This window comes from Andrena cerasifolii, chromosome 9, assembly GCF_050908995.1.
Source record: "Andrena cerasifolii isolate SP2316 chromosome 9, iyAndCera1_principal, whole genome shotgun sequence".
NCBI classification, from domain to species: Eukaryota; Metazoa; Arthropoda; class Insecta; order Hymenoptera; family Andrenidae; genus Andrena; species Andrena cerasifolii.
The window spans coordinates 797,329-824,229 of NC_135126.1; the positions used below are offsets into that span (position 1 = coordinate 797,329).

At 39.7% G+C, this 26,901-nt stretch overlaps 1 protein-coding gene across 3 annotated transcripts in view; it reads right to left on the bottom strand.

The window, feature by feature from the left end:
• LOC143372797 (lachesin) overlaps positions 1-26,901 on the bottom strand; it is a 562,432-nt gene that overhangs the window by 88,289 nt on the left and 447,242 nt on the right. For all 3 annotated transcript variants that reach the window (XM_076819351.1, XM_076819352.1, XM_076819350.1), the window contains exons 6-7: positions 21,599-21,816; positions 13,998-14,073 (exon numbers count right to left, since the gene is read on the bottom strand). In XM_076819351.1, coding sequence (XP_076675466.1) covers positions 13,998-14,073; positions 21,599-21,816 — 294 coding nt within the window. The remainder of the gene's footprint in view (positions 1-13,997; positions 14,074-21,598; positions 21,817-26,901) is intronic.

Below are 26,901 nucleotides of genomic sequence, written 5' to 3' on the forward strand. Positions count from 1 at the left end.
CCAATTACTAACAAGAATATCCTTCCTCTCATCCGCTCAGAGGCAAAAAAAAAACGCATCAAGGATCTCGCAAGTCCAAGTGTTATTAAAAAACTTAAATTATTAAAGAAATTAAAAAACGGAGCGTTCAAGCAAAGACTAACCTTTGCGACGCGCCCTGTCCGAAACAGAGCGTGGAGTGATTAATAAAGCAGTAGGGGGAGGAGGTGCAGGAAATCGCGAAGAAAAGCGGGGGAATGGGATCGTCGTCATAAATGCCTACAGGAGGCATAACGACCGACAATTAAATCCTCGTCTTCGGTCGGGGCCCGCGGGGGTGGAAGCGTTGCATTATGTATACGAACCGTCGTGTCTGAAGAAACCGGAGGAAGAAGAACAAGAAGGGAGAGGAACGGTGGCGGACAGCCGAATGAATACGATATTGTTGCTATCCGCGGAACGCTGGCAAGTTTCGTTCCTTCGCAGCCACCCCCTCTTCGCCCTCCGGCTGCCCTCACAAATAGCAGTTTGACTCGACTATGGAATAAATTAGCCGTGCCAGAGCATCTCTACTGAACGATGGAAAGGGAGGGCTGCGTGTCAGAAAAAGTCAGAAAGATTCGGGGGGGGGGGGGTGGACTCGCGAGTAGCGGCTGTGAGCCAAGGAGAAAGGAACCAACGGGGCAGAGGGGGATGGGGTGGTTGGAGGGAATGGTCGGTTATCAAGAAACAGGGGTACTTTGGCCCTTAGGCGGTCCTTAATAATAAATTCATATCTCTACGACCTCCTGCTCCTCGTCCAACTCCCTTCTTCTTCATCCTCGCGCGCAGCCACCCCTCCCCCTGCCCCACCCTTGCTGCAGAGTCGAGTCCCGCAACCAGAGCCACCCTTGGCCAGGGTTGAACCAAGCGGGGAAACTGTCCTCCTCTTGCTCAGACTACAAATCTCTTTTTTATGCCGCTTAATAAAACTCGTCTGACATATCTCTGACTTCTACCACTTAATTTCGACTCCCTCTGTCTATCGTCCCTTTCCACGCTCTTCCTCCATCTTCATCCAGCGTCCTCTCTGTCCATCCCCGTACGTGTCGGTGCTCGTCGATTCTTTGCCTTCGATTCCTTTTTATTTCCCCTCCCCGGTTCGACGTTTGCGGAACATCCCTTTTGGGACCGGCCGTGGACCGCGGAGAGAGCTTATTCTAGCCCGTTCCCTTCCTCCGCGTGCGACGGAATGAATTCGGATTCCTCTCGAGTCCTGGCATCCCTTTGTAGCCGGTGCTTCGTCAGAGGAGGATCGATTCTGTCCTGCAGGATAAGGAACGAAGCGCGATGGACAAAGCTAACTGGGTGGAGAGGAAGCAGGGGACTCTGCTTCGTTTTAAACTGTGTCGAAACTCTCTACTGGTCGTTCCGGAGGAAGTACTGGGAATAATATTTGATAGACGTCGAGGGGGGGTAACTAATAGTGCGAAGCTACAGCCACTGTGGAAATTGCTCCCTGATTATGCACAGGTGCGAAATGGAGAACAGGTGAGTTCAGCGAAGGTAACCGATAGGCGAGCTAAAATGCTGCGTCAAAGCACCAACTGTATTTTACGAATTTCAAAGTACGCCCTGTCTAATACTACCTAAACGATCCAGTCCGGTGTCTCAAACTTTGCGTGCAGGATCAGATTTGTCCCACTGATCTTCGCGAGCTCTCTGCGTCCCTCCCTTTCGTATACTAGACACTGGAAACCTGTGTGGGGAAGGTAATCTTGCAGCAGTGCACTGCCACTGCCTTACTTCCCTGATTACGTCTGGATGTACTTTCGCGCACACACATTCTGCACTGACCTTTCGGTCTATGGATTTTCACCTTTGACCTCGCAATCCCATCTTATTGCCGCATTGATGCGCCGCTGGTGCGTGAAACGAAGGATAGCTGTAATAATCGGATTTCTTTACTAGTTTCTGATAGCTTGATGTAACATGTATGATTTTAATATACGATGGGTTAAGTAACCCCTGCATTGTGGATGTATTAAAAACAAAGCTGAATAAAAGTGGCTGCTGTAAAGTCTACGAACTTTTATAAAATCGCATATTCATTCTAATGTCTTTAGCAACGTGTATACACTTAACGATGAATGCATACAACCCTCTGGTGGGCGGGTACACGAGTATAAGTCAGAATTATTAGTTTTGCAGGAAGACACTTACAAGGGAACATCCCAAACCCGGAAATTCAAAAAATTCTGAAACTTCGTGAATATGTAGGGAATTTCCCCCTGATTACAACGGGATTTTTGTTTGCTGCGCAAATTCAATCTAAGAGGGTGTAATTAACCCCTGAAAATCCGGTTATTTTCCGATTTTCTGTTATAACTCGTGAACTGTAAAATAATTTATTTACCAAATGATAGATCTAATTAAAAGAAGCAACTTTTGTCTTGAAACTTTTTTTTAACTCTTACATTTCGCGAGTTATAACACAAAATCGGAAAATAGCCGAATTTTCGGCGGTTAATTTCACCCCCTTCGAGTGACTTTGGGCAGCAAACAAAAATTGCGTTGTAATCAGGAGGAAATTCCCTACATATTCACAAAGATTCATAATTTTTTGAATTTTCGGCTTCGGGATCTTCCCTTGTTAGAATAGTTAAAGTGCTATGTAAGATCAGGTGTTAAATTTTGTACGTGAAAGTTGATAACATATGCGTTAAAAGAAACTTTTTATTCTTAACTTCGATTCACAAGAGAGAACAAATTAGAAACTGCTTAAGCTTGAGGTAAAATTATTAATAATACTAAATATTAGATACTCGTTGCATTGCACGATTTTACTAAAATTTGAGTAAAGTATATACAGTTACCAGAGACTATACTTTATCGGTGGTTTACTTTGTAACCTGCTACTAAATGATTACCGCGCGAATGGAACTTATTGTTGGTTACAAAATCACTCAGAATCATGAATGTTAAAGAGAGGATCAGTTAAATCGCGGTCGAATGAACAAAGAAAGAATTCAGAGCTAAGCCTGAATAATTGCGAATGAGGTTCGCGGGAGTGTTTGCGAAACCGAGAATAATACCTTTATACATTTTGTTTCGTGAAAGCGACCAATTAGTAAGTAATATTCGTGTCCTGGGGTAAAAAACCCTCTGAGCTATTGTGTGACTTTTAAAAATCTCGCCAATTAGAAAGCAATTTCCCGGGAACACGCCGAGGATTTCCCTCTGGTATACTGGTCGGCATATTTACGCCCGTTTCCTTCTGCCCTTTTTCGCGTTAAACGATTTCTGCGTGTGTGTTTCTACTTAAACTCGGGCAAAAGTAAGCTTGGTTACAAATGCTTCTCCTTAAACTCTGTTTAGTGTTTAGAGCTCTGGTTTCTGTGTGCGACGCGTGTTTGGTTCTTTTCGAAACTTTCAACCCTAAGAGATCCTCTTCCTGATTTCGCTTTTAAGTATGCTTGATAAATAAAAATAATTATATAATAAAATGAACTTACTTTGGCCTGGAGTTCTATTCCGACACTCACGTGGATTTAACCTTTGTACTCGACGTAAGTAGAGACTTACATCGTACCAAAAATTTGGGGTAAAGGCAGGTAGTGTGGTAACACGTATAAGAATAAATGCCATATATGGTTATTTATATATATTTATACATATGGTTATGATGTAGCGAACCTCCTCGAGCCTGGCTCGGTTAAAGCCGCGTATTCACCTGCGCATTCGCCCCGAATGTGCATTCGGCGCGCACCGATTTTTTGCTCGTCCGGTGTTCGGCTCGTGTTCGGGGCGCGGCGCGCATTCGGGCCGATCCGCTTGCTGGCGGTCCATCAAAGCGCGCATTCGGATCCGAACAACCATGAAATGGACGCCGCAAATTTCACTCAACCCCGAACGCGCCAATTGCGCGGCGAACGCGCGCAGAGCTCCGAACTGGCAAAAAATCGGTGCGCGCCGAATGCACATTCGGGGCGAATGCGCAGGTGAATACGCGGCTTAAAGGAATAGAAGGATAGGTTCTGTTCCCGAATTGAAACACACAATAACGTTCAACGTGAGTCTTTTATTCAGTGACTTATATCTGCTCAAACGTTAAGACTTGTTGAGGTCAGGATGAAGACTGACCTCTGCCGGACGCACAATTTTCCGGCAAGACGCGCGCGGGTAGAAAACTCCTCCTAATTGGTTGACCCGATGCCGATGTCAACCAATCGGTATCGTTCGGACCCCTAAATCGCGCCACCTATTTCGCGCGTCTACGGCGCGCTTCCACCATAGCGGGGGTGAAATTTGGCGGGAGAAATACTTCTGGTAACGCAGCAGGATTTCCCCAGACCCCGAGGTGCGTGACGTGGCCGGTCGCAGACCGCCGGCCCCGCACCATGGGCCCTACAGAAACTCAAGGTTTACGATACCCGCAATAACTATTGAGGCCGTAAACGAAAGTCTCTAAGAAAACATGCTTTGTTCAAATCACGAAAAGAACGGAAAGCGGCTTACTCAAAAATAGTTTTGCTGGCGCGCGTGTCATAAACCATGCCGACCATCTGTACGCCAAATGTTCATATTTTGCCGTACCGATGACCGCTACACAATCTACTCCAAATTTTGGCAGCTTACAGTCAGGTTATAACCTGACCAGTGTCAAATAAGGTAAGTTGTCAAAATTTGAGATGCCACTTGTTCTTACAAATATGTATCGTTGTACCATTGAATTGCAACCAAATGCAGTCTCAAACACAAGGTAAGTTGGCCAAATTTGAATTGCGTCATGTTTGTATATCATAAATATAACAACCCATTACCACAAATTCAAACGACTTGAAATCAGCCTGTAACCACAAATCAAATCAATTCAATGCATATGCAATCAGCATATAACCACAAATCAAAACATAGACACTGAAAAGTAAATAAAAAAAATATCAAAAACATTTTTTTTAAGTTACACGATTTTATTTAAAATGCAATAAAAACCAAAAATTCTCCATGCGCGTTTTGATATTCATTATTCATGTAAAAATCCAAGTGTATTTGATTATTTTCAGTAAATTTGTTATCTGGTAAAATATTTTTTCTTTTGTGTATAATATATATTTTTGTTATATTTTGTAATAGTTATACCTAACGCATATATTTATAGTTTTTTACATAAATTAGTACTTTTTAAATTATAAAAATGAAGATTTTGTACGTGTACATGGTCTTCAAATGGGTGTTCCACTTTACCCTACCACTTGATGGAGGCGAAGATTTCAATACCTCCGGGTAAATCTTATTTTCCTTTGTTGCCAAATATTTTTCTTAACAAAGTCTTTGATTTTCATATGTTCTAAGGTCCACTTAAGACTCCTGTTGAAGTCCCGTGTCTTTTTTTTCTTTCCGATTTTAAGTTATCACCCTCCAAAGTTAAACAGTCCATTTTACCCTACTCTCCCCTACACAAAGTACTATACATATACATAATACATACATATAGATCGGCAAAGCGGTGCACATAGTTTCTTTTCGTAGTTATTAAACTTGCGTAGAATTTATCCTTAATTCTGTCCCGTGATAATTTGTAAGTTATAATATTAAAAATTATCCGAAGTCATTCCCTATGCAAATTATCTTTGTAAAAAGAAGTGAGATCCCCATAAAATACTTTTAAAAAAAGTAAAAAAAAAAATACGCCAAGTACAGGAATTCAAATATATCACAAAAAATAGAAGATAATAATAATTACAAAATAAGAAAAAGATGTGAAATCAAAATGAGCTGCAAGTACATAAAGGTGCTTACAGTCAAATACTTGGCGTGGCCAGGCAAGGTCAAGGTGTCGATGAATAAAAATTATTTGAAAACGCAAAATAATGAAAGTGTACTCATATTGTCAGAGATTTAAATTGACAAATTATCTGAAAGCCCGCGAGAGGGAAGGTATGGGTATTGATGATCTGAGAATACCTTGCGAAACGCAAGACGCGAGTGCTAGGACTGCCAAGCAGCGCATTATACGCGGTCGCTGACTGTTGGTAGCGCGCGAGATTTATATATATCGTCATATCTTCTACAATTATTTATTAATCAGTGTGAAAATTGGTGAAAATCTTCCTTGAATATTAAGGAAAAACTTTGTCGCTGCAAGTTATATGTACCTCAAAATTGCCTCGATATTTTTTAACGGCGATCGTTGAAAAACATGGGTTATGTCCAGTATTACTGTTTAATTAAATATTATTACATTTGTTAACATAAGGGATTTATGCATACATTTTACGGCTTCGCTAGAGTGTTCTGAAGTTATGTTTTAAGTTTCATAACGATCCGTTAATATTTACTCAAGTTATCGCAATTTATGTCTAAAGAAATAATGATTTTGGACGATGAAAATTTTTTTGGTTTATAATTTTTAGCTCGAATAGTAATGATTGGATAAACAAACTGCAAATAGAAAAAATGTGTGTCGTGGCGAGCTTTACAACACTATATTTTTTAAAATTAAGTTTAACAAAATTTTATTTTTCAATCTTTCTTAGCGTTTGGACAACAATTTTTCCCATTTTCGAGCGCTAGTCCCCTTATTGCATTCGACCCTTCAATTGCAATACAATTGAATTTTCTTACATTTGACTATGTAAATATGATTATGCATTAGTTCCTTCGTCCCCTTATGTCAGTTTTATTAAAAGAAAAAAAAAATTCTCCTACTTTTGACAAGCTTTTGAAATCAGGTGTTGCATATTACCTGCCTTTATCCTATAACTTCTGACTCTACTTTCCACTTGCGTTCAAATTCTCTTGCTCACTTACAAAGGAAGATCCACAAACTGGAAATTTAAAAAGTTATGAAACTTCGGGGATATGTGGAGGATATATAGGTATGTATTACGCAAATTTTTTGTTGCCCAAATTCACTCTAAGAGGGTGAAAATGATCCCTGAAAATCCGTGTATTTTCAATTTTTGTATAACTCGCGAACTGTAAAAGATAGAAAAAAAAGTTACTTCTTTTAATTAGGACTATCATCTGGATACTTATAGTTCCTAAAGTTCGCCAGTTATATAACACAAAATCGGAAAATAGCCGGATTTTCAGGGGTCATTTCATCTTCTCAAAGTTAATTTGGGCAGCAAAGAATATTGCGTAATAGGTACATATCTATACATTCTCTATATATCCTCGAAATTTCACAATTTTTTTAAATCTCCGGATTGGGGATCTTACCTTTTTAGTATATGTCATAATTGCGTTTCAAATATACCTAATACAGTTTAGAAAAAATATTGTCAACAACTGGTAAACAACTTCTTAACACCCTAGCGTAATTTTGGAAATTAGACGAAAGCATTCATATTATTCTTCTGAATTTTCATGACTCTGCTGCAATAACCTCGATTTCACGAGACGAAATCAGCTAATCTCCAGTATCCAATGATTAATAATTACTAATCACGATTAAAGTTATTAGCCGCGCTTTGCCAGCCGAAATTAACGACGAGTTTCAAACGTGGCTCCATAACGCATTTGATTATTCAACGTGGCTTTCAACGACTAGCTAATTTTGGCTTCCCTTCTACGAGGTAATAGTTCGAAATTACCTCTGTATCATTGGCTCGTCAAGTCGACCGTGTGGAATGGAAGTCTAACTAGCGTCACTAACATTCATCTCATAATAAAAAATTAAACGTGCCACCTTATTCTGTTTAAACAACGCGTAAAACGTTGATGTTGTCCGTGCAGGAACAAATACAACCCGTTCATATTGATCATTTCAGTTCAATCGGTTCACTTGCCTCGGTAATCAAAGCTCGAGAATTAGCGAGTTCTCTGCGAGAGTTAACTTTCTTGCTCCACAGCGTGCTCGATTCAGGACTCACGTGTTCTACAGAATCTTCTACATTCATAATAACTATTAAAACCGTACAAGAATAATTATTTATTTATTTCGACAAATATTTATTTATTTATTTATTTAAATAATTATACGGAGAATACCCATGGTTTACAAGAGACAAAGCAGAGAAATTAACTAGAGAGTCTGTACAATAAATAAGCCAAGGATACACGGCTAACAATGCCAACTAAACTGAACTAAAAGATAAACAAGAACTAAGAACACAAAACTAAATACCAAATACTAAATACCCCTATGTAAGTTAGTTACAGTCCTATAAAGAATCGTCCTTACCGAAGTCAAGGAGCATTGGAAGGGGTCTATGCCATTGAAATTCTGATTCGCAATAATCATCGCCCTATTAATAGGGTCAACAGCGTAATGTCGATATTTCGGTACCCTAGCCGCAAAGAGAGGCCTGGAACGCATGCTCCTAACCGGAGCATTGAATGCTACTAGTGCAAGCAAGTAAGGACAATCTATATAACCTCTAATAACCTTATACAGAAAAATAATATTCGCAAAACATCTGCGCTCCTCTAAAGTGACCATCCCAAGTGATGCAAGTACAAGGCCATAGTCATGATCGTCCCAAACCATTGGATTCCCAAGGATACGAGATGCAAACCTCAAAAACTTATGCTGCACTCTTCCAATGGATTTTATAAATTTCGTATGCTTGGGGCTCCAAATAATTGAGGCATACTCAACATGAGACCTGACAAGGGCAAAATACAGCAGCTTCAGAGACTCGCTATTCCTGAAGTGCCTGGCAAACCTAGAAATAAAGCCCAAGGCTCTCATAGCCTTACTGGTACAGCGCAAATAGTGAGGCCGAAAGTCAAAACAAGGTATTATGCACACCCCTAGATCGACGACTTCAGACACTTCACTAAGTTCAACGTTATTCAATTTATACGAGTATTTCATACAAAACCTAGCACGGGACGCTCTCAGAACAACACATTTCCTCAAGTGCAGCCGCATACTATTCGCAGTACACCAACGCTACAACCTCATATTGATCTTCCTGCATACAATTAGCATCCTCAACCCCACGTATAACCCTGCACAATTTTAAATCACTAATTACTAATCACTAAATCACTAATTACTAATCACTAAATCACTTATTACTAATCACTAAATCACTAATTACTAATCACTAAATCACTTATTACTAATCACTAAATCACTAAATCACTAAATCACTGAATCACTGAATCACTGAATCACTGAATCACTGAATCACTGAATCACTGAATCACTGAATCACTGAATCACTGAATCACTGAATCACTGAATCACTGAATCACTGAATCACTGAATCACTGAATCACTGAATCACTGAATCACTGAATCACTGAATCACTGAATCACTGAATCACTGAATCACTGAATCACTGAATCACTGAATCACTGAATCACTGAATCACTGAATCACTGAATCACTGAATCACTGAATCACTGAATCACTGAATCACTGAATCACTGAATCACTGAATCACTGAATCACTGAATCACTGAATCACTGAATCACTGAATCACTGAATCACTGAATCACTGAATCACTGAATCACTGAATCACTGAATCACTGAATCACTGAATCACTGAATCACTGAATCACTGAATCACTGAATCACTGAATCACTGAATCACTGAATCACTGAATCACTGAATCACTGAATCACTGAATCACTGAATCACTGAATCACTGAATCACTGAATCACTGAATCACTGAATCACTGAATCACTGAATCACTGAATCACTGAATCACTGAATCACTGAATCACTGAATCACTGAATCACTGAATCACTGAATCACTGAATCACTGAATCACTGAATCACTAAATCACTAAATCACTAAATCACTAAATCACTAATTACTAATCTTCCAGAAATGTAGCATGAAGTTATCACTCAGAGTGAATGTTAAAAGCCTCTAACCGAATAGGAAGAATTTTACTCATCATTTCTCACAAAAATTGAAATTATCTACTCTCTATACCATGGGTGCACAGGGAGCCGTTTTTAGCGCCTAGCTTCGAGCAACCCGCCTGCCCCGTTGCTAAGTTTAAAATCGGTGAGGAGAACTGCAGTAGCGTATATAGCTGGGTTCAAGTCGTACTAAATGCACGTTCGCCTCACCGATTCTAACCTTAGCAACGGGACGGGCGGGTTGCTCGCAGCTAGGCGCTGAAAACGGCTCCCTGTGCACCCCTGCTCTATACAAGCAGTGTTTTCTTAAAAATCCTTTACGAACTTCGCTTGACCAGGTCTCGAAACTCTATTAACATATTACTGCCACATTACACGGCAAGCTTCCATTTGCTTTAACTTTCCTCTAAAGCAACCCCCCGAATGAATTCTTTCTACTTCTAGCCGTCACCTGGTAATCACTATCAGCACCAGATCGTTAACATAGCAAACGTTTGATAGACAAGCGATTCGCGGGATCGCGATGAAAGCAACCCCCCTTGGTCACTGATTGCCACGGATCCAGACCGTTTTCCCTCGGTTTTCTGGGAGGCGGTGGCCGGGAGGGGGTTAATCGCCACACGGACCACCTCCCTTTTTCTTGCTGGCGGCCTTTTATGCTAAACGCTCGCTTCATTTGAATGTCGCTAATGCGAAAAACCGATGCATACTAATGGAGAGTGTTTTCCCCCCTTTCTCACCCTCCCGTCAAAGGGTGGAGGCTGAACACCGAAATCACCGGCCCTCGTTTCTACCCCCGTGTTCGTACGCGGTATTTGCGTGCACAGCCACTGGCTGTTTCTAAGCCGGCTCTTTATATCATATGCATGCATTAAGCTGGGTATGGAAGGTGCTTCGACGGAAGCTGCTCGTTGGAATTGAAGATTTCACGGTGGCTGAGAAGCTTCAAGCGATTTCAAGGCAAATGTAAACCGTTATGGTGACGATTCCGCCGCAATTTACGATTGGCGTTGCGACGCAACAGAGTCTTCGTGTGCCAGCCCCTATCGGATAATCTGTGAACCCCTAGAGACCGGTATGGACAATTATGTATAACGCTGTTAATAATATTGTGTAGCTTCTTACTTGTATCATTGCAATTTGTTTCGCAAATTTACAGTGAACGGTCTATGAGAAATATGAATTTTATTGAGGCTATGTGTCCCCAATATAAATTTTATTATAAAATTCTATTATTCCGATTCCTTGACTATTTTTATCGTTGTGGAACTCGGTTGCTAGGAAACAGTGTCTTAGATATGGTTTTCTTTAAATGGAAGCATACGTTCGACTAATGCTTAAGTCAGAATGAAGTTGCAAACAGTTTCAATGGCATACATTTATATGCTACTAGCTTCACTACTCGGCTTCGCCCGAAAGGATCTAGCAGGATCAGCATGGGCAAACGGCCTCCATGACGATTCTTGGAGTTGTTATTTTCTAAACAATGTTCCTTGCCTGTAACACCATTATGTAAAGTTTAAGGGTAATACGGGGGTAAACGCCTTTAACGTTATTTTTCTTCTCGGTTATTACTTCAGATATTTAAATGAAAAAAATGGAAAAATAGCTACCTACTAACTGTACTTCATATATTATTCTCTAAATTGTAAATCAATTATTAGGGGTAGAAAAAATTATTCTTTGGGTGTGGTTTTTGGTAACAACCCTTTGAGTGACCACCTCCAAAAAATCCAGAATAATGCTCCGTTATCGAACTATTATGTATAAAAACCAGAAGATGATCGAGATGGTGGAACATATTTAAATAATTTAAAGAAGATGTGGGGCTTTGTGACGAGAAAGAGTATTTGTCACGAGCCTTTGTACGTGTCATTTAAATGCGAGTGGAAGAAACGATTGCGGTTCGTTTGGGCGATCGAAGTGTGAATGAAGAGTGTTTGGGATTTATTGTTTATACGTAGTGTCGGGTAAAAAAGCGAGTCCTAGAGCGTGACATAAGAGTAATCAGTGGGAGTTCGAAAATCAAACGTAATAACGAGAAAGGTTGATATCATTATTGATTATTATTTATTAATCTTCATCGCTATGTTCGTCGACAACTGTCTTGTGTCTGTTCCATCGAATATATTAGTTAATATATATGGGACGGTTTAACTATCTTTGATTTAAAACGCCTGTGCGATAAATAATAAATAATCGCAATGACTATTTGTGAAAATCAATCTTACTATATACAACAGGTGGGTGTTTCATAAAAAATATCTTGTTATGCCAGTGAATGAACAGCACACAAATACAAGTCATTTAATTTATCTTTTACTTTCCTCCAACTTAAAAATTAAAACAATATACGTAGGTACATTTCTATTTAAAAAGAACATATGGTTTCGAAAACTAGAAGTGATAATCCCCAGAACAATGATACTTCTATCGTCATACGTAGGTACATACCAGAGTTGGGCAAAAATAATATCTAGATAATATCTAGATAAAAGGTACTTACGGTTAGTCGTTATCAAAGTTTGAATAAGGATGATTTAGCTTTAGCATTTTATTCATGGCGAAAGAGATGAAGCCGGTTATTCGAGGATCTTTAGCTCTTGGGTTCGTGGTTTCAGCTTTCATTCAATTTTTAGCCTAGAAAACGACTAACCGGCGAAAGCCTTTGCGCGCGCAGTCGCCTGCTGGTCAGATTCTACAGAATCTGAATTTGTTTATTTTTCATCGTATCAATATGAAAGTGGCACCAATGGATTCCCGGCGTTCTCCCGATTAATTGGACAGGAAATAATTTAAATCGGACTATTTTTAACGAAACAGGCCTTGTAGTCTCTGACCGGCAGGCGACCGCGCGTGGGTCGAGTCGCAAAGGCTTTCGCCGTTTAGTCGTTTTCTAGACTAAAAATTGAATGAAAGCTGAAACCACGTTATTCACAACCCAAGAGCTAAAGATCTTTGCTGATAACCAGCTTCATCTCTGGTGCCTTGAATAAAGCTAACTCGGGTGACATTTAGTCGACTAAGGAAAAAGATGAAGTATCTTTAGTTGAAAAGTTATTTCAATCATTTTTTAGTCGAATAATGCCCAACTCTGGTACATACTTCCTTCTTAAGTTGGACAACTTTCATTGTTGCCACTGTTTCTTAAGTCGAAAAATAACGAAGATAATGCATGCATTAGAAGCTGCTTAAACGATCTCAACGAGCACAGATATCAGTTGCATCAAGCTACCGAACGATGTCTCAGGATATCCAGCTTTTCCGCGTGAATTCGCGAACGATTTAATCACGAATAGATCACCGCAAAAGCGATCCCCGGGGCTCCCGGAGCGGTTAATTAATCGACCGTATATATTTGCCAAGGAAGACCAAATTACTGGAGTCCTAGATGCAGCCGAACCGAAACCGAACACGTCAACCGAGGAGCGCTCCACGTCCGATCGCTGAGCCTCACCGCAAATAAGCAAATCGTCTTCGCCTACTTCCTGAGTACCCTTCCTAAGAGTGGCGTAGGTGTGCACCAGCGTCTCTCAAACTTATTTATCTTCTACCACTCAACAAGCTCATAATCCAAATTCTATATGTCCTTTTTTCAACGTCTCACAGGGAGTATCGCGTTCTTTGTTCTCCGAGTCGAGGTATTTTCTAAGTAAACTGAGTATTCTGTTAAAAATTAATCACAAACACAGGTGTGTACACCCTTTCATTTTGAGATTGATGAATAAAAATTGAAAGCGTTGTTTCCCTCTGAAAAGTTGAATAAGAAAGCTACTTTTACTTTTGTATAGTGTCTTCCTGCTTCCCATTAGATTTTCAAAGCATTTATATGGCTTTGAATAATACTGAGGCGTAGAAAAATAGTTCCAAGAGATTCTTGGTTTAAATAGCTTGATTGTCGAATAGTAATGTAGTAACTTTTTAGATTACTGAATTACTTCTATTTAATAGAACACTTCAGCAGAGTGTTAAAGGAAAGATAATTCTCCAGTTACGAAACCGAAATTCTCTATTGAATTTCACTGCAATCTGGAACGGAGGACAAGAGCAAACTTTTTAAACATTCTCACCCCCGAAAGTCGGACGGCGGTACCTCGTTTGCGAGCCACTGGTCTACACGAAGGGGCCGACGATCCGTCATTAGCTCGACAAACGTTTCCGCAGGATGGTTTAAAGCATAAGCAAATAAACGACACTTACTGTACAAGCCGATGGTGCCGTCGGTCTCTCCACGTGGATTTTTCGCCACGCACTTGTAGTTGCCGTAATCCTCCTTCTGAAAGAGTAACATTAACTTCAGAGATGAAAGGGGTACCTTCGAAATCGAGGGTGATTTTTGGGCAAGCCTATACTGACCGACGTATTCGTTTAAGAAATTGATCGCAAGGTGAAGAAAACCATACAAAGTAAAAAGAAATTAAACGCGCGTTATTACTCCTATGGATCCAAGCGTTAGTGAAAGACTTTTATATATTATTGTCAGAAAAAGAAGGTAACTTAAAAGTGACATATATAGTTTGCACAAAATTTATATCGAAACGAAAATTTGGCTAATTATTTAGAAGTTTTCCGTTCTCACCGATTTCAATGATTTTTGGATATGTTATCAAGATCAAGATTCTGAACAACTTTTTCCTATACATGTTACCGCCGCACGACCTTCGTTTCCGAGATATTTGCGAAAAACTTCTGTTGATTTATTCCGACGCAACGCATTCCACTTTCCAACTTGTCCCGGGTATTAGTATTGGTTGGGGCTAGATTAGTGCGGGGGGCGCGTAAAGCATGATAGCGAGCTGATGTGAGTTTAGAGATTTGAACCAGAAACTTGCGGATGCCCGTCAACACCCCGACTCATATCGGTTCGCTATCAGGCTTTACGCGCCCGCGAGCGGGCGCGCGCTTTCCCCGCGCTGATCTGGCCCCAGCCAATACTAATACCCGGGACAAGTTGGAAAGTGGAATGCGTTGCGACGGAATAAGTCGAAAGAAGTTTTTCGCAAATATCTCGGAAACGAAGGTCAGCTTCGTCATTTGTTTTGTCCCATGCTGGCGCATTCGCTGCCACGGACGCGTAGGCATACGGCAGAATACATTCCCATACAGCACACTCTCGTTGCAGCAAAGTTACGGAATGGTTGCAGTGCAAGATTGCAATGATTCACGCAACGTTGCCGCAAGGGTGCAGTAATAATTCTATGTCCGCCTCCTGCAACGTTTTGGGCAGTAGGGCCAAAAATATAAATAACGGTGTATATTGTGTGCAGAATCATAGAAGTAAAAAGGCTCGTGTTTCCTTTTCTCAAAGACCTGTAGCGTCGAAGGTGAACACTTTACCGCCGCATCTACAACCACTGACTGATAAGAATGCTAACGTATTCGGACCATGCAAAACTTTAAACTCAAATGATTCAAAAACGAAGACTCATTTTGACAAACTTCATTAGGGTTTTGTAACACTAGTAGGTATGTACTACAACTTCCACCATGTGTCGTTCTACACATTAAAATATTCAGGGTGACTCACCTAACATTTAAACTTAAAATATCTCCGTCGTTTGTAATGATACTAGAAAATGTCTCAGGAAAAAATGATTGCTAGACAAAAAGGACAACATATTATACATGGCTGATTTTGTATTTTTATTGACTATAACGTTACAGTAATGAAAATACGTCATTCCATTAAAAAAACCATCGATGATCTTGATATTTAGGAAAATATAAACTTGAGACAAAAGTCGTCTCTGTCAGAATAATTGTCTCTCTGAAGCAAACATTGTTATCCTTAGACATTTTCTCGTATGATTACAAACAACGGAAATATTTTAAGTTCAAATGGTAGTTGCAGCAACATTGCGGCAACATTGCAGGAACGTTGCCGCAATACTGGCGCAACGTTGCTGTAACATTGTGGAAACGTTACCAAACGTTGCCGTAACGTTGCAGAAATATTGTAGGAACGTTGCCGTGCAATATTGCACCGCAACATTGATACAACTATGCAGCAATAATTCTATGTCCGCCCCGTGCAATGTTGCACGACAACGTCGCACCAACGTTACATCCACATTGCGCTGCAACCATGCAACATTGCAAGGTTACTGCAACCATCCTGCAACGTTGCCGCCACGAAGTGTGCTGTATGGGTTCTGTAGTAGCAGAAGTTTTTCGCGAATATCTCGGAAACGAAGGGCGAGCGGCGGTAATATGTATAGGAAAAAGTTGTTCAGAATCGTGTCCCCGACAACATATCCAAAAATCATTGAAATCGGTGAGGTCGGAAAACTTCTAAATAATTACCAAACTTTGTATTCCATCAATCTTTACTTTTTTTTCGAAATTCTACTTTCCATAGATTTCTATGAAGCTAATCCTTGAAAAAACTCAAATGTTGGTTGCGCAGGAACTATACGTTCACTGTCCCCCGTAATCACAAGGAGAGGTTTTTAGGTGCCCGCCACCGGTTGCTTTGTTTTTTTTAATGTATTAGACGACCGAAAAATAAGGTAAACATATTTTTTTGTATATTAACCCGCTTTCATGTTTAGGGGGTTAAATCACCCCTCAAAGTTCATAAGAAGAGGTATAATAGTTTCTATTGTTAGTTTAAAGAATAATATTATAACGTTGTGTAGGAAATATTAAAAGATATTTATTAAAAGAATAAAATATGATATATAATGTGGATTACAAAGAAAAGACTGACATGTCGTCTATAACGTCGTACGTGCAACTGACGCACAGTGGGGAAATTTCGCGATTTTATGGCCAAAACCACACAAATAAATTTTCGAATTCGACAAAATAAATGCAAATGTCAATTGAAGAACTAATATGAGTATCAAATGCTACCAATTTTACTGTCAAATGTTTTAATACAAAGCTCGTATAGACTCGCAAATGTTTATGTTCATGCGAGGTTGGACCGATCGCAAAGAATTAATCCAGATTTTCAAGTTGCATCAAACACTTATATTGTGTTATCCAAAGATCTGAAAATAATTTCAAGGCATGGACTCAATTCCTAGTGGTGCGTAAGATATCTGTTTGTCCTCAAAATAATTATGTTTCGGTTTTTAATACGTAATTTATGCAATTTTTAAAGTAGTGTTTTAGAAATAAACTTTTCATATAAGAATCAATTTTCAATGCATAAAATAGTTATCAATCCCATAAAATCCTGGAATGATTTTCATTCCTATTTTACGTTGGACTAGTTTGAGTCTATAAATGCAATTATTAATTGCTAATAGTTGCTGATCTTGTAATTATATGCATTTTTTAAATACGATCCAGTGTGTCTTGTCTAACATACGACATAACTGTGACCGAGACTGGTTCACATGTTATACATTACAAACCTTCTTATTCTTTTTTAAACTGATTTTATTCAGCTTCGATCCTCTGTTTGATTGTTTGTCGTGAGAAGCGATAACCCTTCTGCTATGCCCTGCTGCACTGTAGCAGAGGCATGCTCTAACAAAGAAAAAAGTGTATAAATGTAAATAATAAAAAAATCTTTATCGTTCGTAATTTTTGTAAGTGCTGTTTTTCGGATAATTTAGTTTCGCATATATTAGAACGTAAAAGTGCCGAATTTTATATATTAAAAATAAGTTTTCAGGTTTTGACCACGAAAATGGATATAGTCCTTCAAATGACATTTGTATTAAATTTGTAAAATTCAAAATTTTCATTTCTGTAGTTTTGGCCATAAAATCGCAAAAATTCCCCACTGTGTGACGGTTCGCCTTGCGCGTCGCGATGACAGCATACCTGCCGCGATCTCCGTTTCAACGATCAGAAACCGTGGCAACGCATCGCTCCTCTCTCTCTCTCTCTCTCTCTCTCTTTCTCTCTCTCTTTCTCTCTCTCTCTCTCTCTCTCTCTCTCTCTCTCTCTCTCTCTCTTTCACGCACAACTGATCGCCTCATCTCGACGACGTAAACACCCACGATAAGCACTCTCAAACGCCACGGTTGTGTATATCAAGTATTTATACCTATCAAGTTTTATTCAACCAAATGTTATAATATTCTTTAAACTAACAACAGGAACTGTTCTACCTCTTCTTATGAACTTTGAAGGGTGGTTTCACCCCCTGAACATGCAAACGGGCCAAAATAAAAGCACACGTACCTCTTATGTTTCGCCCCCCTAAAACATATCCAAAAATCAAAGCAATCGGACGCGGACCCCTAACAACCTCCCCTTGTCAGCCACTTGCCGATTTGTTTTTTATTCGTTTGTCCCTTTTCCCTCGCTTTAAAACTCGCAAGATAGCTCCGTTGATAACTTCTATTGCGGCTGACTCCCTGGCTAGGTTTGATTTATAAAGAACAGCACGAGCCAAGTAGAAGTAACTTCTATCTTTACTGCGTTTGTACTTCTGAAATCTTTTCCAGACGCATTTATTATCCTTGTAAAAGCAACGCAATAAAGATCCGCGAAAATAAAGGGACAGAAGGGGGGGGGAGGCGTCAAGAGAAAAAAGGATGTATCTGTTCGTGAGTCGACAACAAGAGAAAGTTTCCTCCCTTACAGAGGACAGGGGCATTTTTAAGCGCGTCCTTTCCATATGTGAAAATAATCCGCGAATAAATCTCGCCAGATGTCAGGGAACTTTTCGAATATCACCTGTTGGCTTTCACAGGTGCTGGATGAAGTTAGGGTCAGGGGCTGCTCCCTTCCCGATTCGGGACTACACTTGTCGAGATTACTCCGCAGCTGGAGAATCTTGGACTTTTCTTGTTACATTTTTATTCGTTGCCAAAAAGACTGCCGCGAGAGCCGAGATTGTGAAACGGAAACTGGTATAACCTGTTAGCGATCATATTTCTTACTGCACCTTCCTCGAGATTGGAGAGGACGTGTAGCACATAAGATATTGGCTTGGGAAGTGAACGAGACCTTTTTAAATCTAGTGCGGGGTGAATCATCTGAGACAGAATACTTGAACACCTCATTTAGGGTTGGAGCTGCTAACAGATATGTGGGAAATAAATTAGGTGGTCTCGGAGGAAGCATTTGGGAGATGTTTCTTTTTTTTTTTGTCAGACTCAAAAATCTGCTTTGTAATTACTTGTCTTCGTGTTTATCAGTCGAGGGCCATTTAAGCTTCTTATGAAAGTGTAAGCTTAAGGATTATATTGAATTTCTTTATTTTCTGAACCTGTACCTTAAATGACTTACAAAGTGTTTTATCATATTTCTTCGTGAAAGCTGATTGAAAGATATGCAAAAGATGATTAAAAGTGACGTATAATTTCCACTTTATAATGCAGGGAGCACGATGGATGGAAGAACATTTGCATGGTAAAAAGCTATTACAAAATGTGCGTACGCTGTGCACAGTGGGGAATAAAATATCAGCAGAGGAGATTAGTTTTTCGCGGGGCGAAATATCTTGATATTACCAGCGGAACTTGCTTTTAGCACCAGAGACCACTATTTTATTGCGGCTGTTGTTTGACAATACCGAAGTATTCTGAATTACGATCAATATTTGTCCAGACTGCCAATTCGAAGGCACAGCTTGTGTGACCAATGTAACATTTTGAAAACTGCCACTAGTCGCTTTAATACAATTTTATAACGTGACGGTCATTAATGCGAGACCAGTGTTGCCACCTTACGTCGAGTATAGCGCGAACTTTCTCTCGACGGACGCATTTCGAAGGCAATTTTGCCCAGCGATCCTTGGACACTGTTTTCGACGGCGGCTGCGCAATATGAATTCATTAATGCACGCAAACAAACTCTCCCCGTCAGACATGAAATTTTCATTGTTGATTTTACGTATTGATATTGAGAACAACTTTATTTTATCGAATGATAACGGGTCTGCTAGAATTAAAGAGAGAGCGAGAGAGAGAGAGAGAGACAAGATTTATGTTAACGAAAATATTGTACTAAAATACAATATTAAGTCTTAAAATTAAAATTGCATTATTTTAATGCATTAAAATTGTTGCAATTGAATTATTTGATTCTCAATTAAGTTGTAGTGTAAGTGAAAGGAAGAAATTAGAAATTGAAGTAGTATTATGGAATTTGCGTTACAATTAAGAGAGAGATACTGAGAGAAGATAGATTGATCTGTTCATATAAGACACTAAATTGGCAATTGTGCGTCAAAATACGTTGACAGAGTTTAATTCACTCACATTCAATATTGCGGTCAGTATTCAGAGGGTCCATTTGCCGATAGTACATTTGCAACCCCAATTCGAGGCGCAACTATGCCTGGCTACATACTGGGCGTTTCTACTTGCTCGTCTTTGCCAAGGAACCAGTTTACACGAAGAGAGGACAGAGAAAGTGTTTCTGCTGCTCACTATTACGACCCTCTACTCGTTAATAAATAGACTAAATATTTCGATATTTGAAACCATACGTCGCCATTTAAAAAATCACTAAAAATTTCACTTTTTCGTACTTGTCACATTCAATAACTGTTTCTTTTAGGTTTTCGTGTGCTAAAAACGAATCCGCAAACCGTTGGTCGCCACCACCCTCAGTTTTTGAGAAATTCGATTTTGAAAAAAAAAACTGCAAATTTTCAACTTTGAACATCTTTTGTGTCAAAATGGTAGTTCGTCGAATTTTTCTCTGAACCCTCCGGAATACAACGATATAAGATATTAGTGCATTATGAACATTTAAATATACTTAAACAACGATCACAGGGAAAAGACCACCCGAAATGCAGATATTTTTCAATTTATTTCCAAAACTAAAGGTCTACGAGAAAATCTGACTACTCCACGAGATGCAGCAGACATTTTTCCTGCGGGAAGCATCAACAGAAGTGCTAAGTCACGTTTGGTTTTCAATACAGAAGCGAAATAGTTTGGCAAAACATGCGCCGTTGACACTGGTAGTCAACGGCGGCGCGCGATTCACTGCCGCTCAGCGTCAGTGCACAGTGCGCGTCAGTCACAATCGCGCGTGACTGCTACTGTCGAAGGCGCATGTTTTGCCAAACTATTTCGCTTCTGTATTGAAAACGAAACGTGACTTACCACTTCTGTTGATGCTTTCCGTAGGAAAAACGTCTGTTGCATCTCGTGGAGTAGTCAGATTTTCTCCTAGACCCTTAGTTTTGGAAATAAATTGAAAGATATCTACAAAATGTGTGCATTTCGGGTGGTCTTTTCCCTTTCATCTTTGTTTAAGTATATTTAGATGTTCACAATGCACTAATATCTTATATCGTTGTATTCGGGAGGGTTCATAGAATAATTTGACGCAACCAGCAACCGAATAACTAATTCTGTTTCGACACAAAAGATGTTGAAAGTTGAAAATTTGTATTTTTTTTTTCAAAATCGAATTTCTCAAAAACTGAGGATGATGACGGCAAACGGTTTGCAGATTCGTTTTCAGCGCACGAAAACTTATAAGAAACAGCTGTTCAATGTTACAAGTCCAGATGGCTGTCGAACTGAGCAATAACCTAGTCCCATAGGAGCAAAATCTTGAAGCAACAAAAGAATCCGCTTAATGCCAGAAGTATTAGCTCACAACACTGTCGACTTTACATCCTCCAAATTACATCAGGTCACTCTACACCTCGTGCCTAAAATATTCCCCCCCTAGATCTCACTTTATACCTCCTCAGTCACTCAATTATCGACTCAAATAAAGTTCAAAGAGCAGAACGTGAGAGTATCCCGTGAAGAAGCGCTGAGTGTACAACTACACCAGCGAGTTACGCTTCTTTCGACGCCTTTACTCCGAGAACAAGTAGAAAAGTCAACGACTAGCACTGTCGGGGATGAAAGCCCCTCGCTCACCTGCAGCTCGTATATGGTGAGGGCCATGTGCGTCTTGTAGAAGGGCACCTCTGGCATCGACGTGGCCTTGTACTTGCTGCTCTCGTGAATCATCACTCCGTCCTCTCTGGTCCAGTAATTCAAAGAACTCGGATGAGCCTCGGTGTAGCATTCCAGCGTGACGTTGTAGCCCAAGGGCGCGCCGACCAATTGGTGCGGTATCCACAGCATAGGGGGGACTGCAACGAGAAAAGTGATTGATTGGCTCATAAATGTTCCAATTACTAGCGATACAAGCCGGGGCACCGCGATCGATAACCGTTCCCCGTCGATAAATCTCGGCCACGAGTCTCGCGAACACGCGCCCCTGCACTTCAACGCTCTTCCGAAGCGGGACAATGCGATGAAATGGGGGAGCAACTTTCTGTCCAACGGCCCAGCTAATTTGCCGGGCTCTGTTCCTCCTGAATATATCAAGTTTCCTTGCTTTCTTTCAACGAATCAGCTAAATCTTCAGGGCCATTTCAGATGGGACTCGTCGCTCGTGATTGCTACGTGGGAAGTACACATACTCTTTTCGAGTTCCTGCTCGTGCTTTTCGAATTACTGTTGTCTGTGTTGAACAAATACGTTGTGGGTGTGATTAGTCGCTGGTTATCGAATGTCTCGGCAGGGTGGACCATAAATCTTTGTTCTTATCATAACAGTGTTAAGGGTGTACAGTTGTATGTAAGTTAAGTGTGTTGGGTCGTTTGAGGGTTATTTACTTTAATTAAGGGGTTACGCTACCCTGAGCGTATTAATTTTTTTTGCAGAGTAATTTTTTTGCAGATACTATGGGGTTGAAAATTAGTTCTTTACTTCGTTTGTGTAGAGCGTGGATTAATGCATATATTGTATAAATACTGTGCAAGAGTATTTAAAAATGGCCGAGTTATTTGTTGTCCTGCGAAGCTACTCCGCGCGTGTGGTGTATCAAATATCTCCAAAATTATTTGTCTGATTTATTTCAAACTTGTCACACATGCTCTTAATGGTATTACCTAAACTGTAGCAAATCATTTTTTTTTATGCGATAACCCATTCGCATATAATAAATGTTTTAAGTTTGCCTTGTTAGGTAAAAAATGAATAGTGATATTCACCTTGCTCTCATTTGTGCAATAAATTTTTTTCTCTCAAATCCATATGCTACATTGTAGGTATTTTATTAAGGAACACTAAAATCATCATGTTTTTCATTTCAGATGATCCTGAGCGTTATAATTTGTTACACCACTCACGCCTGTAACGGCGGACGAGCTCCGCGGAACAACAAATAACTCGACCATTTTTTAATATTTTTGTGCAGTATTTATACAATATATGCACTAATACATGCTCTACACATAAGAAGAAAATAAATAATTTTCAACCTCATAGTATCAGTAAAGAAAATTGGTCTAGTTTAGTGCTGTTTCGAGCGTCTCAGAGTGGCGTAACTCCTTACCTTAAATTGAGATGCAAGTGAAAATACAAATGCCTTTCTGTTTGATATTTTGATATGAGAGGTTATTATAATAATAATTATATTATATTATATTAATAATTATATTAGATTATATTAATAATTATATTAGATTATATCAATAATTATATTAGATTATATAATATTAAAAGTGTTTTCTTAAGGACGAAAATTCATTCAATAAAGTGACCAGATATAATGAAATCAATTTTGAAAATGTTTCATTATGCCATGTCACTGCAGTTGTCATTTACTCCTGTCATTCACATATCTCCTTCCACTTCATTCTTCCTTTATTCCACCAACTTTTAATCTATATCTCGAGTATCGCGTAATTGAGGTAAAATTAGAATCAGGCTGCTGGATTAAAAACAACAGGTCGAAAGAGCAGCACCACGCTACGATGGGCGTTACTTCAACGTTTCAGCTGTAGTTTCGTTTTAAATGGGCCAGCCCTGCGCGAAGAATGAAGACGAATGCCGGCAATATTTTATGGAAATTCGATAAAGTGCTCCTTGCATTACAGGAACAAAAGGAGCAGGCCATTTTTTTCCTGTTTTACAACGCCGTGATGGATTGTCGATTCTAAATCGAGCGGGATCAGAAAGGTGAAATCTGTACGTGTCGTACCAGCGTATTAATCGAAATCGAACATTCATTTCATACAGGTACTGTGCCCTCGAATAAACGTTAAAGTCGATGTCCTGCAGCTGCGATGAAGAATTGAGCTCTCGGTGCAACATATGTCACTCGTTTGTCGAGTGACGAACCTGCAATGTCTGAAAGCTTCGTGACGTATGTAATTCGTGACTAATGAGGAGAATTATTCACTGAATTCATTCATTAGCATAGAAATACATAATCCGACCGTGGATCGAAGAACTAATTCCCAGATAGGTTAACGAGGTCCACATATGGGATTAAATAAATTGAATAAAGACGAGCTGTCATAAACAATAAATACAAAGTGAAATATATTATAAAGAATTATAAATAAACTAAATTTCGACCGTAAAACTTAGATTATCTGACCGATCCAGTGCGCCGACACCATTGTAGTTAAGTTTTACGGTCGAAATTTAGTTTATTTATAATTCTTTAAAATGAATGGCGAAACAAATACATCTACAATTAAGGAAAGTTTTTTCTCGTCTATAACAAGATTGTACGGACCTGAAACCTTAAAAATACTCAAAGATTTATCAACCAGTAGATCCAACCTCGTCAAGATAAGTAATAGAAAATTATTCTTACTTAAGTGAGAAATATATTATATAAACTCACATTAAAAATTGCAGAAATTTACTTAATCCACGGTATTGTCACTCTGCTGGCCGTTTACATTCCTTACACTTTATCACTAACAGTTAATTAAAATACGAAAGCGCACGTAACGAGTGGCTAAAAGTGACAATTTAGTTAATCAAAACTGAAATGATAAATCTACAATTTGCTCGCGGTCCTCGACACATCGCTTTAAAGTTACAATTTCACGCTGCCCAATTTGACGTGAAATTTTAAACAGATTACCCCCATACGTCACGCCCTCCGCTTCCAAAACATTAAATCTGGGAAGATAAGTCACGCAGACTTAACTACGCTCGCCGTAGAAGAGTGGCTTCTATAAAAACGCAATTCCGCCAGGACGAATGGTTTTCCATGGGCGTCTCTCTTGGCTTTTGATAATGCTTCCTTCCATGGGACGGGAGTTGGCTTCAATTTAACTTAAACCTCGTAACAATACACCGGGCGAGCTCCAACTTTCCCGCCAACTTTCGGTCATATTTTTTCTGGCTGTTCGGGGCGAGTCAACGTTACCTCGCGCGGCGACGTCCCCGACAAAAGGGAGGAGCAAATTATGTCGGGGGAGGGGGGGGGGGGTAGGTAGCCGGCGGGGGTGGTTGTGTTTAAAATTTAAATGAAGAAGAAAAACGGTCACGCATCGGGAGGATCTGAACGACGAATTACTCGATGGAAGACACTGGAACGAATTCATAATTTCTGGGAAATTGAACCGGCGAAGTTTCAGGCGCGTTTATACGCTCAACACAGTAATTTCACTTTTGATAGAGCGGATTCACTGAAGATGATTTTGAACATACATTCAATCAGGACCGGCGGAACCCATTATGCAATTTATGCGCCGCATAAGGGCGCCAGCCGAAGGGGGCGCTAAAAAACTATATCGCACACTTAATAATAAAGGAATCCAACTCCCACATAAGCAAAATGTAAATGTAATTATTTTTTATTGGAGCTCGTAAAGACAAAACATATTAAATAGAAAACAGGTGCAAAAATTTGGGGGCGCAAACCATCCTCGCGCCGGCCCTGCATTCAATACACTCAAATGAGATTGCTGTGGAAATTGGATATTCCACTTCGGTTTAGGAGGAATTCTACGGGACACATGTGCCAGTGATTATCAAAGTGATATACGTTAAAAATAAAAAAAATCGAAATTTCTCTTATTTTATGTTGAGGTGGGAAACGCGAGGGTAGTAATAAATTACGCGCCTTAATAAAACTCAACAAAGAATGTGGTTTATTTAAGGATGTAACGCCAAAAACTTCTCTAAAGTAAAAAATGTCGAGCGGGCGAAAAGCACAACCCCTCAGGACGCTTGCTTCAAAACGAATGCCGTCAACGGTCGCGTTCCTTCCCAATCCGAAGGAAACGCGTACCGCGTGCAAAAATCAGGGAAAACCCCGAGTCCTGAGACAGGGGAGGTTTCGTCGCCTGGTAAAGTCCAAAGGCCACGAAACCTTCGGTTGAACTTTATTACCCCACCTGGTCTTCTGCTCCGCTCGAAATCCAAGGCTACGCACCCTACAACGTTATATTGATTTATATTTAAATATTATGTACTTGTAGATTTTCGTACAGGTCAGTCTTAAAATTTTGCAAGGATAGATAAGTTTGACATTAGAAGAGCATATATGCTGTGAAACATTTTGTTCAATAATGGAAATATATTTTTTTTAATACGCCTAAGAGCAACACTCGAAATATCTCGAAACAAAAAATACACGACACATGACTTACACCACTTTCGTAATCACCAGCACATGTGTATGTTTGATTTTGTGGCAGACTATTCTTCGTGTAACTCTCAGATTAATCTTAGCAAGTTTTAACAGAGATTATATTATTTTTGTGGCACAATTAATCTACCTGTGCAGTGGTTAATATAACCGTTCCATTTTTTTTCATTTCGTCACGTAACTTCTGCATCAAATATCTCAACTTCGTGAATTATATAGAAGCACGGGGTCGCACAGTTTGCCAAGAATTTGAAGAAAAAGCTGCAACACCCTCTGAATATAAAATTCTGAATTGCAGTTCGTAACGAAGTACATGCATTATTTCGAGCCAGCAGCGGCATCGCGTAATTTTTTCACGACGGAAACGCGTGTGCCCTGGAGCTATTTAATTTTTATTCGGTAAGAATGGAGCGAACATCAGATATGATGTAAGAAAGTATCTGATTTTACCATCAGCCCATGGTGGACGAAGACTGATACAAGAGCAGGTAGATAGTAAAGAGCTTTAAAATTTAAATATAGATCCTCCGTCGAATGGTTTCAGGAAGCAACTTTCACCCCCTCTCGTTCCACAGGGAATTACATGGCTCCCTATCTCGCTGTACCCATAACACCGCCTAGAAGCTTGATTTTTGTGATCCTTGAAGATTCTTCGAGGCATGTTTTCTTTAAAGATGGTGGAACATCTTGAAAGCTTATCCTCGACGTCGAGAAACACACATGATAAATAATATGTGCCCCTAAACGGATTAGACATCTTTAACCTCGGATC